The sequence below is a fragment of the Syzygium oleosum genome, unplaced genomic scaffold (assembly GCF_021117445.2).
Source record: "Syzygium oleosum isolate NSW1041296 unplaced genomic scaffold, Sole_v2.1 Sole_v2.01, whole genome shotgun sequence".
Taxonomy (NCBI): domain Eukaryota; kingdom Viridiplantae; phylum Streptophyta; class Magnoliopsida; order Myrtales; family Myrtaceae; genus Syzygium; species Syzygium oleosum.
Genome location: NW_026607485.1, coordinates 6,971,674 through 6,989,295, shown reverse-complemented (window position 1 = coordinate 6,989,295; position 17,622 = coordinate 6,971,674). Strand labels below are relative to the sequence as shown.

Sequence of the window (17,622 nt, the reverse complement as noted above, 5' to 3'; positions counted from 1 at the left end):
TGAAAAAGCGGACGGTGGACGCCAAGGGAAGGAAGCACAGAAGTAGGGTGAGATAATGTGCTTGTGAGAATTTTCAGTTTTGTACATGAGTAGCCGCTAACATTATTGTGCATAGAGAGCCATCTTTGCCGTAGATTGATGTCTACCTAAACTCAACAATAAATTTTGTCCCCAGGACAAAAGAAAAAAACAAGTAAAAACTCAAAGTGAAGAACGAAAAAGAGATCCCACATGTGGTCACAGCCATCAAAAACCTTTGGGATCCATTAAAATCGAGAAAATCTCCTCGGCTTACAATTTTGGTCGATAGAAGTCCACGTAATAGAAGTACCCTGATACTGAACCGTAGAAAAGATCGACTTAAGGATCGTGTATGCTTGTCTCAATATTAATTATGTCTTATCACGTCGAGCTGGTTCTTGTAACATACATAAAACTAGGCTCATTAAATGGGCGGGCGGGAATTTTCCATGTTTAGGGGATGGGGTAAGCAGTAGGTGACGGACCCCAAAACACCAGAAGGACGGATCGAACCAGCATGGGACTTGTGGTTGGATCTTTGGCAGCTAACACTAGAACAACAAGAAAAAGGGTCTTCACACATTTTGGGTTTCCCTCATTGTTAGGCAACAAGTACATATTTTCGGTTGGTGGAGGAGTTTACCATGAACTGGGATATTGATTTGAACATGCGCTCTTTTGTCTCGTGCTTCTTAAAAGGAAAACGGGGAATCGCCCCCTTGCTGTGTGAGCTCGAAGAACTTTGCCAATCACCACCACCTTGTTGGGTTCAGGTCAGGGTTTCCACATGAGCACCACATGGAGTTGAGACAGTGACTGATGACAGAGAGGGAATATGAATGGGACTTCTAACTTACATGCCCACATAGTCCTGCCGTCACTTCCTTCAACCCCCTGAGGCATTAAATTCTCAGGCACGCACACACACATACATGCATATATGCACAGCTCAACCAACAAGAGTCTGCATAACGCAAACTGCTTGTGAGGGAAAAAAATCTCCAGAAGTATCTTGTGACTTGGCCCACTTTAGGGTTCATGTTGCTAATTAACCACTGTTTCAAGATCAAGGAGAAAACAACAGACAACCAACCAGAATCAATGGCCTTAAAACTTTTTGTCTAGATTAACTTAAACTTCTGTATCCTGACCTTTATTTTAAATGAGGTAGCTGCAACTTTTGACATTTTTCTGGTTGCTCTTTCTTGGTTTTCTGTTTTTTTGTTCTTTTTCTTTTTGCTGCTAGGCGTTTTCAATTAGTCGAGTCATTGGCAGGGATCTTTCTTCTTAGCACATCACATTGCTTCTCTGGGAAAAAAGAGCTGGGAGAGACTGCCATCTTTTGAAGTCTGTAGGTCAAGTCATGCAGCTTCAAAAGAGAGTGACTTGCACAGGCGGTAAAGAATATCAGATCATAGATGCAAAATAGCATTAAAAAATCATGCACAAAGTCCCAGCAAAATAGCATTTAACAAGGACTAGGAAATTTGTAAACAGCGTTCTGCAATTTCTCATGTACCCATTTTAAACAAAATGAAAGCAGAGATCGGCAACTATGAATATCGGTAAATTCAGCTTGGAGATATGCATATATCGGCCTAATTCCCTAACAAAAAACCCCAACTTTAGGTCAAGTCCCAAATCTGTTCCGAACTTTTTTTTATCGTAGAAATAACCTCAAACTTTAGGTCAAGTCCTAAATCTGCCCCGAACTTTTTTTTGTCTCAGAAAAAACTCCAAACTTTAAGTCTAGTCCCAAATCTGCCCCGAATTTTGTTTTGTGTAAAAAAAATCACCAAAATTCAATTTATTTTAAAAAATATACCCTCGTGATCCAAGCCCAACTTGACGTGGCACCTGCACGTCGATAACAAATTCACATCAACAAAATAATGAAGCTTTGTTTTAGACCAAAAAAGGTTCGGAGCAAATTTGGACTGAACCTAAAAATTAAGTTTTTTTTTAAATTAAAAAAAAGTTTTTTAGGATGGATTTGTTATCGTTCCTAACTTTCATATCCTAGAATGGTTTTATTGTAGAGAATTTCAATAATTTTTATTGAGTTGAATTTGTTATTGAAGTGGAAATACGACGCCGATCTGTACCTATCACCCAATTACTTTGTTGATGTGGATTTGCTATCGAGGTAGAAGTGCCACATCAAGTTGGGATTGGATCACGGAGATATATTTTTTAAAATAAATTGAAATTTGCTGATTTTTTTACACAGAACAAAATTCGGGGTAGATTTGAAACTGAGCTTAAAGTTTGGAGTTTTTTCCGAGACAAAAAAAAAAGTTCATGACAGATTTGAAATTTGACCTAAAGTTGGGGGTTTTTCAGGAAATTCACCCTGCAGGTATCTCTACTAGAAGACGTTACAGAGCCATAAAAGATAAAGATCCATCAATTTTTGCTGCGCTAGGATGGTATTATGACGATTACTTGGAGCTTCATCAACACTACGAGTGGGCAACTTCTTAAATATCGCAATAAAGGCTTGTGAGAAAATAACTACCATAGCTAGAGATCTATTTCCTTTGCTGCAGGACCAAAATCTGAGTGCCCATCTTCACATACAAAGCTAATACGAATGAAGGAAAACAAAACATTGCGGTAGAGCCTTTCATCCTAGGATGTTCGAGAGCAATTTACTCTGGAGGCCATCCAGAAACTAGATTCTTCAGAGGTCATATTAACTCCTAAATTCCACGGCCCAATATTTTCTTTAGGCTCTTATTGAGACTATAGCAAATTAAGTCCAACACAGAACATCAACGCCAAAAAACTCGACCCAACATTTTCTGCAGTCTGACTCACCACCCCAGTCATAAAGAAGCTAAAGAAAGAACAGAAAATGCGTTGCTTAAGCCCTTTCAAACAAATACCACTTGTTTCTCTATGAGTCACAAAAATCACTGATAAGTACTAGGATACATATATCTAGTGCTTACAAATTACAATTACTTTCACATCATACACACTACGCTGGGTGAGTGAGGAAAGCAGTGTCATTTACACAAGGACTGCTCTCAACACCATTGTCAAGAAGCTCAGTTCAATATAAAACTACACAAAAGAGTTGTCGTGAATAAAAGCTAACATCCGCTCGTTGCTGATGCATCTATACATATATGTGCAGGTCTTCTTTCCAAGCTCAACCAATCTCGGACTAAGACGACCTCTCAACACCGGCAAAGTGAAAAATTCATGTAGAACATATACATTTTAGTTACTGCCAGCTGGCATTGGGTTGAGAACAAATGACAGTTACATAAAGAACCCACGCATCTGAAAATAAACCTCATGGGAAGAACCGAAGAGGAGTCAAAAAATAGGATTTGTGCCTTGCAATCCCATTTAGTAAGAATAGAACCTCTCAGAATTCACAATTACTTATCTTGATCTCTATCAGATCCTCGATTGGTTGACGGCATATGGGGCACTTATTTGACTGATGCGTCAATGCTTTGGCACACTCATTGCACATACACTGGGAAAAGAAATTAACAAATCATAATGTATAAGTAATATCTAGAACAACAAAATTAAAGCAACGTGAAAATTTTCCTATTTCGTAATCTCTAATGAGCTGTTAATCATGGACGTCCACATTCCACATGAAAAGCAACATACCCTCAACATTAAAGTCAACCAAGGACATTGTACGTAAGCATAAATTAAACCCATCATATTACTTGAACTAGTTTTTTCCAACTACGAAAAGGAGCACAGCATTGTAACGAAATCATAACATGACTGTAGTTGACGACAGACAGGTGAAAGTAGGCAGAGCTAACAATTTTTAGCAAAAAAGACATATTAGTGGAAGTGTAAGCATCTTAATCATTATCTAGCAAAGATTACATTAGATGTGCATATGAAGCAGATCAGAAGTATTAATATTGACAAAACGATGTGTTGGTAAAGTCAACAGCAAAGAAATCCTATATAGACTCACCAAATGTCGGCAGGGTAAAATGGCAGTATCCTTTGGCTCAGTCATGCAAATTACACATTCCTTCCCTGGATCATTGTCATTATAACCCTCTGCCGAAGAGCTCCCTAACCCATATAACTCACGTAGCTCATAACGAACTCCATCCACCCAGAGAATTTGCTTGATAACTCTTACGTGAAAAGGACCGCCATTATTTTTCTCCAGAACAGCCTGAGTTATTTGCGTGTGAGAGGAGGTGCACAGCACTGGATTAACTAGAGGGTCATCCATTGATTGAGGCCGTACGCATGTTTCAGCAGATATGACAAGAGGAAACACATCCTCTCCAGGTGATGGTTTTGAGAGATCATCCAATTCAAAGAAGCCTAAGTCAATGCCAGTCCCCGAAGGCTGACAAAATTTTTGACCGAGTCCTTTTTGAAATTGGAATTTCACAGGCCCAAAGGCTTCACCAAACAGGGGAACCAATCGACAATTGGATTCTTCCTTGCCAAAATACAAAATAGTAATACTGCAAAACAGGAACGCGCAATGAAAACAGCAGCGTTGATAACATGTATGCACAAAATATACATTTTTCTCAGATGGGCACGAACATCACTTTAATAAACTGAGAGGTAACATTTAATGAGTGAGCATTTTTCTCCCATCGTTGATGCAATGTTTAAGCTTACTATTCTTTCAAATGCTACTCCGGAAATGTTCAAGCAGCATTTTCTGATCCACTAGAAGCATATTTGTAGGTCTAAACTAGAAGTTTCTCAAAATCAGATGACAATTAATCTCACTCCTCTTGCAATAGATTTTTAAGTCACTTAACCGGTTCGAATTTCTCAAAGCCCAGTCAAACCGATGGATGTTGACTAATTTCATTAGCTTTTATAACTGAGATTTTATACTGATGCAAACACAAGAATGAAGTATTTCATCCTTGAAAGGTTTGAAAATATGACATGTTACATGTCCTTGGCAAGCAAAACCTTCATATGGCCCTTGAGAATGCAGAACGAGGAAGGTAAAAATGTCATAAAAGAAAGTGAAGTTGAATCACGAAGAGCTTGCTCATATGACCACACATCTAGGATATCTATCAATGCATTTAAGTCTAAGAATGTGTCCAAACACTGGGTTAAACTTCCGAATAATCTAAAGTTAAACTGGCCTTTCTACATAACCATTGGACTTGTTAGACTCGATGAACTAAGGGCTAATAAGCAATAAGATGTTCTAGATGTGCATGCAGAAGAATCAGTTGTTGACTGGTTGGTTCATAACAGGCACCACCTCCTTATGCAGTGACAAAGAATTCCAAAAAAGAATGTAAGTTGTGAAAATTTCTCCTGATATCTTGGAATTTGATTGCTAGCCACCTAAATCTTGGGTGAAGGGGAAATTAACGTTTTAGCTTTATCATGTGACTGTGGACTCTCTAGAGTTAGGTACCATGTTGATACCTTTGCTGATTTCTACAACTAGTTGGTAAAAAGTACATAACGAGTTTCCCTTCCATCTTTACAGATACACAGTAGAAGTGAAAACTACAGCACCTTCTGAGATATAAAAGGCATATTATAATCATGAAGATTTCCCAGAAAGGGAGAGGTGATACTTCCAGCAATTTGCTTTAAACCCCAACTTTTTTCGTGACCTCCTTCACTTTCATAAATAGATCCCTTTTTCATTTTTTTCTGAGACCCCCCAATGGCAAGAACTTTTTTGGAAAAAAAGAACAAAAAAGACCAACGGATATAAGAACACTTAATCACCAAAGTCTATTATCAATTCATACCCACTAAGGCATGTGAATACTAATCAGAAGGAACAAAATATCAGCTGACCAAACTATAGTTAACAACAATGTATGCAATTTCCTGCTTCACTCAAACAGTTAGTCCAACAAGATATTACCTTTGTCTATACCATGACAGAAGGTAATTCACTGAACATCAGAGCACTACCTTTATGACCAAATCTATCTATAAAAAAATAGTAAAGTGAAGGTTTGTCTCAATGGATTTGTTGATTGCCATTTGATGCATAATTTTTTTTCCACATCTTTCATGTAGCTCTCCATAATTAGCTACCTAACAGCTGCATGAACAGCTTAACCATGCACATCATCAATGCATTTCACCCTATCGAGCCACCTAGCAGCTACATAAGCTGCTTGAGTCATTGTTTACCAATGAAAATTAAAAACTAACAAAGATAAATGAAGATCAACAGAAACAATCATGTAGCTCTCCATCTATAAAAAAAAATAAAGTGAAGGTTTGCCTCAATGGATTTGTTAATTGCCATGTGATGCATAATTATTTTGCCACATCTTTCATGTAGATCTCCATAATTAGCGACCTAACAGCTGCATGAACAGCTTAACCATGCACATCATCAATGCATTTCACCCTATCGAGCCACCAAGCAGCTACATAAGCTGCTTGAGTCGTTGTTTACCAAGGAAAATTAAAATGTAACAAAGATATATGATGATCAACAGGAACAATCATACTTTCACAATGAGAAGACTTTAGAACTCTCAAATCAAGTCCACAATCAAGGAGAAAACACTTCGAACGCAATGTTACAAGATCCTTCAAAACAAATAGAAGAAATGGGAAAATGTAGACAATTTTAAAGAAGAAATCACCCAAAAATGTTCCTCAATTAATTTGAAATCAGAAGTTTTCTAACGAAATGGAGTCTTTTAAAATTGTTAATGCCCGTGCCTGCAACAGTGTTTTTCTAGTTTCAAGGATGATTAGATTCAAGGCTGCAAAAACAAAGGGAGATTACGTTCCTTTCGCTATTCTTCATTTAGTCATCTTCACAGTTTCTACATCCAACAAGAACAAAACAAGGACAGAGTTATGACGAGCAATTTGTCTCATTTGCCTCTCAATATGCCATTTTTCTTGATCTCTCCACGACTAAACAGGTTTTTGATCCAGAGCTTCATTTGATCCTCTAGAATTTCGAACCACATGATGTGCACACCAGAGCAAACCTCTTCTAGTCTTGTCTATGGAAAGAGAAAACCACATCCCACACGGGGATGCTTTCTCGCAACTCATTCCACATATACGTAGGATCAAAAGATCAAGCACATTCTTTTCTTTGGAGTCTCTGAATCCCAGTTAACTCATACCCCATCCGCATCGCGACTCATAATACTTAAACCAAACAAATTCTAGATTTTGTTGGATTTTGGTTACTTTCATTACCAAGTATTAGCTGTCTCCTATCCTCTAGACCCTTCGATTCATTCCATTCGCTCGACATTCGAGCTAATTCGATCGCTTGGCCATCATACAACGAGCCAATGAAAAGCCCAAACACGTTCGCCTCACGCTTCTTTCTAAGCTATCACGCACAAAACCAAGTAATTCCACAGATATCTCGACCAAATGTAACTCGCGAATCACCCAAAACGACCGTAACTACCAATTTCCATTAATCTAACGAGAGGCCAAGAAAGCGAAGATAAAAGATCCAGCACCTTCCATCATGTAAGGCGTCGAACAAGAAAGACACCAAGTGGCAATCCGGGTCGTGCTCGTCGATCTCGACCCTGATCGTGTCCTTGTGCACATTCACCACGTTCCTCACTTTCTTGGCGTTCTGATGATGCTCCACGTGGGCCACCGTGGGAGCAGCCGACGCCGCCGCGGGCCGAGCCGCGGGCCACCCGCTCGCCTGATTCGCGTAGTACGGGTGTTGACCGGCCCGACCCACCACGGGACCCGAGTAGGCGCACGCGCCGTACGAGACCGGACCGTAGTAGGAGGGCGGCAGCGGCGGAGGAGGAGGGTACGCGGGATAAGGCGGGTGGTGGTCGTGGTGGTGGTGTGGCGGGGGCGGAGGGTAAGGAGGGGCCGGGAAGTAGCCACTCGGCGGCGGCGGGAGCGGAGGAGGAGGAGGAGGGTGGTGGTGGTGGTGGTGGTGGTGGGGGTCGGCGGAGTAGTAGTAGGAGTGGTGAGGAGGCGGCGGCGGCGGCGGGTACGGGTAGCGTCTTCTTCTTCTGGGGTTGCTCCATGAAAGGCCCATCTTGAAGGTGAGAGCGATGGCGAGATGATGAGGTTGCAGAAAAACCAGAGGTAAAAGAGGAGGAAGACGGAAGAACGTGGAAAGGGGGATCCCAGTCGGTAATAGCGTGGCGGAAAGGAACAACGACGTTTGGAACACCGGATCAAATTTTTGATGTAAAAATATTCGACATTGACTTTGCCTTTTCTTTTCTAGTTTGTAGCTTCGACTCGATCTCGCATTATTTCGAGTACATCTTATCGAGGTTGGACTCGTGAACTTAGCTATAACTCGAGATGATACACGGAGAGGTTCAACACACACACACACAAAAAAACAAATCCCAAACAGTGAAGTAGAACAGCAGCGCACCAACTGCCGTGATAAGGGGAACTCTCGTCCCGTAAAAACAGGGATCTGTCTCGGCATCAAAAGGCAGGGTTAATTAAAAAAAAAAAGCGCTAATTTTAGGTCGATGGACAATTCTAGCCCGAACTTTTTTTTGTCCCATAAAAAAGCACCAACTTTAGGTCGAGGGACAATTCTGGCCCGAACTTTTTTTGTCCCATAAAAAAGCACCAACTTTCATTTAAATCCCAAATTTGGCCCCACACTGATTTTCTGTCTGAAGTTACCCTTTTTGAGAAAAAAAGTTATGGTGGTATGCCTGGCGAATCTCTTCCATGAATAAGACAATAAATAATGCTTTAAATCCAGTCAGTAACTCACATGGATTTATTGCTAAGGTGGAATAGTCAAGTTGGAAAATCAATAGTTTTAAGTCAATAAGGGCCAGATTTGGAATTTAAGTGAAAGTTTGTGCTTTTTTACGAGACAAAAAAAAGTTCGGGTCAGAATTGTCCCTCGACCTAAAGTTGGTTCTTTTTTACGGGACAAATAAAAGTTCGGGCCATAATTGTCCATCGACCTAAAGTTGATGCTTTTTTATGGAACAAAAAAAAGTTCGGACCAAAATTACCCCTCGACCTAAAGTTGGTGCTGTTTTTTTTTTAATTAACCCTCAAAAGGCAACGAGGCACTTCATTTTGGTCTTCGACTTGTTCGTCGATGTGGGTTTCTTCTGTTTCTTCTCTTTGGCACTTCAATGGAGTCTCCACCGTCGTTTTGTTTTTTAGGTTTTTCTCAAACGGAGAGACACAGAGATTGGGGTTAAAAGTAAATCAGAAAGCTATTTTTTCAGTAAGTGTTTGGTGATTATTGTGTTTCGGTTTTGATTCGGGTTTATGACGCGGATGGAACCAAACCAAATCGAGGCACGAACTTCTCTATCTGCTACCCGAACCGAAAGAGACCCGACTCGAAAAGACCCGATTTTTTTTTTTTTTTGTGATACCTCTACTTGCTGTTGTAGTTGCAAACCCTTGATTGTACCCGAATCATCTTTAGATCGTGGGTTTGCAAGCTCTATCTTTTTCTTTAAACCAAAGTCCTCTATGCAAATCGTGCTTACCGAGCACCATTTGCATCTCGTGAAAATCCTTCAATTAAAAAGCAACAACACACTATTTTCATCTCGTGAAAACTCTTTTACCTCAAAGCTTTTGCTTCGGGTAAATGCTTTACCAAACGCATCCTACGACCGTTATCCGCTATTCGAGGTCGCTATGCGTGCATCCGTGACTATGGGAGCGCGACGGCGAGAGCAATTTAGAATCTTGCTAGGGGAAAACTTCAGATAGCAAATTCGGATTCCTCAGTTTGGGAAAAAGCAATCATGTGAAGTTGTGATCAGAAAATCTAGCCCAAGGATTTCAATCATCATGGTTGGATGATGGATTGGAGGACCAAAGTGAAAATTTTCACTTTGTTTTCAACTTTTACCTTCAAAGGAAAATCTAGGATAAAATGATTGAGGATGTAATGGTGATTTTGCATAAGTATGATTTCTTTCCTTGTAGTTTTCATCTCTTTGCAAACAAGTTACCAACTGCTTTTTAATTTTTATATGAAATTGTCAATTTTTATTTGTGCGACTTGCCAACTTTTTTTCGATTAAGTTGCAAGCTGCTTTTTTAAGATCCACTATCATTTGTGATGCTTACCAATGTTTACATGTTTTGTTTTCTTAAATTTACCAATTTTTCCGGTGAGTTATCGATTTTATTTGCCTTGCTCACCAATTTTTCAAAATTTTCAATTCGTTTTTAGAAAATACTAACCTCAATTAGCTAGAATGATCACCAACTTTTCTCCTAATAAGTCTTCACTAACTTTTATTTGCGTTACTTACCAACATTCATTTATTTTTCTTTAATTACATAACTTCTCTTATATCTGACAGAAAAAACTTATCTATCTTTTACCGACTCTAATTTTGGCCTTCTTACCAACAACTTAATTTACTAACTATTATTTGAAATTACCAATATTTTTTGTACGACCTACCGACTTTTTTTCGATTGACCAACCAATTAGTTTTGGTTATGAACTCTCATTTGAGTTGCTTAGTTGCTTACCGCATTTATTTGATTTTTCCAAAAGTTACCAAGGTTTTTAATGAGTTACCGCTATCATTTGTCTTGCTTACCAACTCTTTTTACAATTAAGTTATCAACTATTTATTTGACCAATTTATCGATTTTTTCCTCGAATAAGTAATCCAATAGAAAAATTGTTAAATTGAAAGAGAACCAAATGAACATTGATAATTAATTCAAATGAGAGTTTGTAATTCAAAAGTACTTGATAACTTATTAGAAAGAAAAGTTGATTAATCATTTAACTTAAAGTTAGTAATTTCATATAAGAGTTTCCAAATATCATTTCGTAGTTACAAAAGTTAATAACAGTTGATAAAAGATAAGAAAAGTTTGTGATTTATAGATATATAAACTTGGTAAGTAACTTAAATAAGAGGTCATCCAAAATTAGTCAGTAACTTAATTGGAGAGAAGTTTATCAGTCACTCTAGCTGTGGTTAGTGATCTCTAACAAGAGTTGTTAAATTTTAGGTGCTGTTAAGAAATACAAACGAAAATTTGTCAACGATAAGAAAAGTTGACAAATTACAAAAAAAAAAAAAAAGAGAGCAAACAAATAGACGTAGGTAAGTAAACCTAATGTAATTTAATGGTAGAAAAATTATTGAGTCACACTAATGTAGGCCTATCATCTCTAAACAACTTAGTAAATATGAACAGCTACTAACCAAGGTAATTAAAAGCCAATAACTCTATAGAAAAATGTTAAATTAATAAATGAAACCATTAAAGGTTAGTAAGTAACTTAAATGAGAGTTGGTAACAAAAATTAGTGGATAAATTAATCTGAAAAAAGTTGATAAGTCACTCTAATTTAAGTTGAAAATTTCGTATAAGAGTTAAAAAATTCAAGGCGTCAATCAGTTATGCAAATAAAAGTGAGTGAGTTAGTAAAAATTGATAATTTACGAGTTGCAAAAGTTAATAGTTTCATAAAAGTGACGATAAGTTGACGACAAGTTAAAAAAACAATTGTTGGTGATTGTTACCAACACTCATTGAAATTTACTAATACAGAAAAGCTTCGCATCTTTTGCCCCGAAACAATAATAGAATTCTGCCTCTCCCCAAAAACTTGGATCCCTAGTTATGCACAAAATGCGAATACAATCACATTGAACAGACACTTGATGAATTTGTATAAGAACTAATGTGACCGCAGCTATTGAAGACTTTTCGGAGCATTCGGATAAGCAGAAATCCAACGGGCGGGTTTAGGACAAGAATTCTTGTGACGATCCATAGAACAACCCTCGCTTTTGATTCGGGAGGAGTTACACAGCCCATAATAACAATTCGAAACGCTCATTTCGAGCACTATATTGTAGCGGCATTGGAGTTCCCATTTGCAGTCATTTCAAACCTCAAAATCCATCGTTTAGGCGTGTTTCGAAGCGCTTTTCCATTCCTAGGCCACATTCAACTTAATTTTTGGCTCTTTTGTTATTTTCTTGTTACATCTTTTTCACAACTTTATCTCTTATTTTACCCACATTACCTAGAAATTGGCCAAATCCCAAAAAGACCACATACTTGTACCCTCTAGATGTATTTGCCCCGCTTTTCAAAAGTCTCGGGACAAAAAAAAAAAAGCATGAATTTGCCCTCAAGGAACCGAAATGGCCACTATTATCTTTTCTATCCAAAAGATCCTACGTGGGCAGCTGACGTGGCTAATGACATTGAGGTGGCGTGCCACGTGGCATTTGTGGAATTAAAAAGCTCAAAAGATAAGACAAATGATTTTAGGAGCAAAAGAAAAAAAAAACTTCATCAAGCAAAAAAGGAAAAAAAAAGAAAAACTTGGCGACCCCATGTTTGCGTTCTCGAGTTGATGTTACCCTCATTGATTCCGTTCCCCATGCGTCTTGACAGGACGTATCGAGAACCAAAACAGAACGATCACGCAGAAAACAGAGAAAATAGACGATGCACGAATTTACCCAGGTTCACCCTCAATTAGGGCTACGTCCTGCAAAGAGATTTCACTATGTTTTAGGTTTACTGACCACTCAACTCGTTACAATGATCGAAAAACGAGAAAATATATATATGCCCCAAACGGGCCCAAAACCTAAACCTATATGAAATCTCTTAATCTCGCACTATACGGGCCACCCAAACCCGTTGAGGTTTGGGGCGCCGCCCGAGCCCCGCCCACCACCGGCGAGCGGGGGCCATCCGCGGCGCGCCCCGAACCCCCCGTGCCGACCGGCAAGGACTGGTCGGGCGCGCCCGAACCCCCGTATTCCGCACGCATGGGTCACATGTCGTCGGACAACACTTCAGTTTCCCTAAGCTCACGTGGGCGTACCCGATGTGAGAAACAAGGGTCCCCGAAGTATTCGCCAACTCCAACACGTCTGCCGCCGTCGCTCACCTGATCTAAAGTTCAGCGACGGTCGCCGCCCCGAATCCAATCCAGGTCGAGGTCGGGTGGCGACCTCCGGTCCGACATTGCTCAAACGTCGTGTTGGCAAATGGACGACAGACGACAGCTTGATTTGTTTGCTATGAACTGTAGACAAGGCTGATGGGCTTTGCCGAGAGTTCGACGTCGCTAAAACATGTCGGGTTTTGAAGTATATGCTCAAAATCTTGGACCACGTACTCAGCGTCCAACGTAGGATTTTAGTAGAGACACTGGAGATGAATTATGGCAGTCAAATAAAAATTTGGCGCGAAGCTATGTTTGTTTCGCGCAAAATGAATGATTCGAAAAATATTTCCTAAAAATGATCGCTTGTATCATTTAAAAAGATGAATACGCGGAAAATATTTTCATCGTCCACGAAAATATTTAGACATAAATCGTTATCGGTAATGAAAACATGTTTCATCGACTAATCATTTTAAGCGACACAAACAATCATTTTAAATATTCATTTTTCGCGAAATATACAGAGCCGATACTGGCAAAAAAAAAATTCTAGAGGACATATTTTGAATGTATATGAACAGCTCGGATCCATTCTTAGGGATATCTTGGGAACTAGCTAGGGTTCTAACAGAAGAAACTTCAGTCCAATTCCGACCAAGCCATGTTGCTTGGAAGACTGTTGCCAAAGATCTTAATAAATGGCAATTTGGACAGCACTAGGGGAGGGACACGTTACCCGCCACCAACAAGAATGATGGTCGTCTCTTTCTTCTAGGTGGCTCTTTCAGAATGCAACGACAACCCCAACTGGTCCCAAACTCTGTATTCAAGATAACTTTATAAATAGTCCTCGAAATTAAGTGATCGGTAAATCTCTTAATTTATTCAATACGATTCCTGAACTTTAACTTAACGTGCAATATCGTCTTTGAATTTTTAATTTATTCGATGTGATCCCTAAACTTTTGGTAAATATTTAAATTAGTCCATGGATTATATGAATATGTTCAATATTATCTTTTTATTAATTCAAGTTTAAGGATAATATTAAATATTTTCATATATTTTAGGGACTAGATTGAACATATATCAAAAGTACATGGACTGTATTGAACAAATTAAAAGTTAATGTACGACATTGTACATAAGACTAAAATTCAGGAGCCAAATTGAGTAAGTTAAAAGTTCAGGACCATTCGTGTCATTTTTATGTTATGGAAAGGAAAAAGGAAGAAATATCAACTGCCAGATGAAGCAGTTGGTCAACTTCGCTTTACTTTCCTTCTCCATCGGATAATCTAAAGGAAAGAACGAAGATCTCTCTAATCACAGTTTTAGTCAAAAGATTGCTGCTTGGAATTGACTTTAAGACCACCAAGCTTTCCCTGCAACTTTTTCCCTTTCGCATCTCCGGTGCTAAAGACCAAGCGGAACCTTAAGACTAGCAGACTTATCCGGCAGGCGCGACTAAATCGATGCGATGAATTCAGTGTATCGGAAACTAGATATAGGAAAGCGGGTACCGGTTCAAGGGAAATCGAGCTTCATTTATGCATTCCAAAGTAACAAGCCAAAGTAACATAAAAAGCTTCATCTATGCATTCCAATGTATAGCTAAAATCTCCAAATCACACCACTAGAAGAAGCAGTTAATGTGCAGTCAAAACCCAAAAGAGACAAAAAGCACGAGCTTGCAGAACAAAGTTTAGGGTAAGCTGGAATGCACGGCTTGTGTTAATTTCTCGAAGACTCAAATCACATCACCTTAGCAAAAATCAGGCCTGCCCTTCTTCCTAACACAAATGCAACCCCTGATGGGATCCCTGTGGATCCTGATCTCGGAGCAGTCCCTCAGGTCCTCGAGGCTCAGGTACTGCTGCTTCACCACCCGCGTGAAGTCGCCGCACGTGTCGTTGATCCAAATGTAAGGGTGGCAGGCCTCGTCGTAGTAGTACAGCAGGCTCCTCATGCCTCCCCCGCCGCCGCCGCCGCCGCTCGCCGACGGCCCGCCCGGCCGCCCGGGCATGTAAGCCTTGTAGATGCTCTTGCACTTGAGCCGCTTCGACGACCCGGGCTTGAGGGTGTGGACCTTCTTGAGGATCGAGCCGACCCGGACCTGGAGCTCGACAGGCCGGTCGCTGAGGTTCCATATCCGGGTCCCGAGTCCGGAGGACTGAGCGTGGTCTCTACACCCATCGAAGCAGCCTCCTAGAGAGAAGATGTTGAGTTTGAGCTTACTGAGTCCACGCATTGCTCGGTCTTCTCACTCTTTTTCGGGGGCGATGAAGGTGGGAAGCAAAAGTGAGTGCGAAAGGAGTGACCTTTGATGGCCTCAAATTTTGGAATGCCATGACTTTGTGGCATGTGCTGGTGTATATTGCAAATTTGCATTTATCAACATTTCTTGGTATGTTCCCTATAGCTTCATGTTATATAATAATTGCCCCTGATAATTTCGTAACGCGTGGTTCAATTCTTTTCTAAAAGACATGCCATAATTGAGGGTTCGATATAAACTTATTAAGTTAATGAGACCCATTGAATTGGTAGCGACTCCTTCAATTGCCTTGATTATGATATTGGATTAAGTTACGACGCGTCTTATTTATATTTCCTGGATACTATTCTGGTGTCGAACCACAGCAGTATGACGTCTATCTCAAAAGAATTGTTGTGGTCGAGTGAAAAATGGAAAGAGCAGACGGGAAAGTGATGGATTTTGAAAATTGCTCTTCATCTTTGAGTACGTAAAGATTTGGAGTGATCCATCATAGTTGATGAATTTCATGTTAATATGATATGTTCCAAGTGATTTATTGGGATATGCAATACGAAAGAAAATGGAAAGAAGTGAGCCCAACAAGAATGACCAAAAGAGCCACAATTTCCTGAACTTGCACAAATTCAAGATTTTCTGTGGTCTATTTACAAATTCACCAAAATATAGTGTGGTTGTGTAATTTATTCTCATGTATGCCTATCCATTTACCATGCATCATGTATATGTACCCTGTTTTTGGTCCATATAATTGTATTCATTATTTTTTTTCTTAAATTCCAATAATTTGTCAAATTTCGATGAAAATATTTAAAAAAAAATTTAACTTTTCACTTTTCCTCTTAACTCAAACATATAGACCCTTAGATTTGGGGCCTTTCATGGAAGGTTCAATGCCTTCTCTGGTCTTTAGATGATATGACATGAAAGTGGAGGGTAGACATGGAGATGCAGCACTTGGGTGAATTTCTGCAATTTTGCTTGTGGGGGTTGAATCATGCCCTTCCATCAAGGAACCGGTAGGGACCCAAGAGCTTCAAATTTCAACGCATGAAGGCAGTGGAAAAGTTAACAAAACTTGGGGGGGTGGAAAATTATAATATTAGGTAGTAAAGTGGCTTTTTTTCCGTTTTATTTGCTAGGGGAAAAGAGATATAGACTTGGACCCTGCTGGGCAACCAAAGTTGTCATGATGAGACTTCATATGATGTTGCTTCGTCTTTCATCATTCCAAGTGCTTTTCTAAGTGCAGTAGTACTGTTCAAGTCTCTCTGAAAAAAAAAAGGAACCAAACTCTACTTTTGATCCCCCACAGTTTAGGACATTTTCTATGGTTCTGTATTGAAAAAATATGAGTTTGGTCCCATTGAATATGAGCTGTTAGATTAAGAGAGAATGGATTTCGACGGTGAATGATTTTTGGGAAGGTAGAAACTTACGTATGCTTAAGAAAAATTATTGATTATAAGAGTGTCGATCTTACTATTGATTAAGAAAAGTTCCGATATATGAGGATAATTTTTCATCCTGAAAGGGCCCAAAATTTACAAACATATAAAAGAATGTTAGAATCATTGAGTAAGTTGTTAAGAATAGGAAAAAATTTACAATATACTCGTTTTGATTCCATGACAAGTTACGAACACTAAAAATTCAACCGTGGGAGACTTTGGGATAACTTGCAATCTTCGAAAAATGATCAATAATTTGTCATTTACACTGATTTAAAGGAAAATTGCAAGTATTGGTACCATCATTGACAACAATTTGTGGTGCTTTACTGTACTATTAATTAATTACTGATCTCAACATTTTCCTGTCACAAATTCTATAGACAAATTACTGTCCATAAGGGCACAATACTAATTGTAAGTGACAACGAGTTATGACAACTATAGGTAAATTACGGAAAAATTATCCAAAAAATCCTAAATCTATTGTATGGCTCGGGCAATTCAATCATAAACCTTTTAATTGTGCTAATTTAGTTCTAAACCTTTTGACAACTTGCTAATTTAGTCATAAAAATTTCAAATGTGCTAATTTAGTCTTGAAACTTTTGACGATTTGTCAATTTAGTCACAAACCTTTTAATGATTTGCCAATTTAGTTTACTAGCCAATTTTGATTGGAAAACGCTGACGTGATCAATTAGTCAATGCCGGCCGTCCTACGTGTCACAGCCAGTGCTAACGTGGACAATTTTTGCATTTTTTTTCCTTTTTTTCCTTTTCTCTTCTTTTCTCTTTTTCCTTTTTCCCCTTTTCCCTCCGCTCGCCATTGCCGGGCCTCGTCGATGGTCAGCGGAGGTTGCCAACCTTGGGCAAGGGATGCTCAAGCGGGATCGGGATCTACACGGGCGACCCTTACTCAAGGCCGACAACAACGGGCCTCGCCAGGCTAGGTGCGGGTGTCCCTTGCCCGAGGCTAGGAATGGCAGCCTTCGCCTAAGGCCAGC

The 17,622-nt window shown here is 39.4% G+C and overlaps 2 protein-coding genes across 2 annotated transcripts; both read right to left on the bottom strand.

The window, feature by feature from the left end:
- Positions 1–2,870: 2,870 nt before the first annotated feature.
- LOC115685009 (probable E3 ubiquitin-protein ligase LUL4) lies at positions 2,871–8,128 on the bottom strand. The gene is made up of 3 exons (XM_030609986.2): positions 7,479–8,128; positions 3,983–4,493; positions 2,871–3,514 (listed from the first exon to the last, which is right to left on the bottom strand). The coding sequence occupies exons 1-3, from the start codon at positions 8,024–8,026 to the stop codon at positions 3,401–3,403; spliced, it is 1,173 nt and encodes a 390-aa protein (XP_030465846.1). The 5' UTR covers positions 8,027–8,128; the 3' UTR covers positions 2,871–3,400.
- A 6,284-nt stretch (positions 8,129–14,412) lies between these two features.
- On the bottom strand, positions 14,413–15,262 carry LOC115685011 (uncharacterized). Its single transcript, XM_030609989.2, has one exon. It carries the CDS (start codon positions 15,135–15,137, stop codon positions 14,652–14,654), a length of 486 nt encoding a protein of 161 aa, XP_030465849.1. The 5' UTR covers positions 15,138–15,262; the 3' UTR covers positions 14,413–14,651.
- Positions 15,263–17,622: the final 2,360 nt, after the last annotated feature.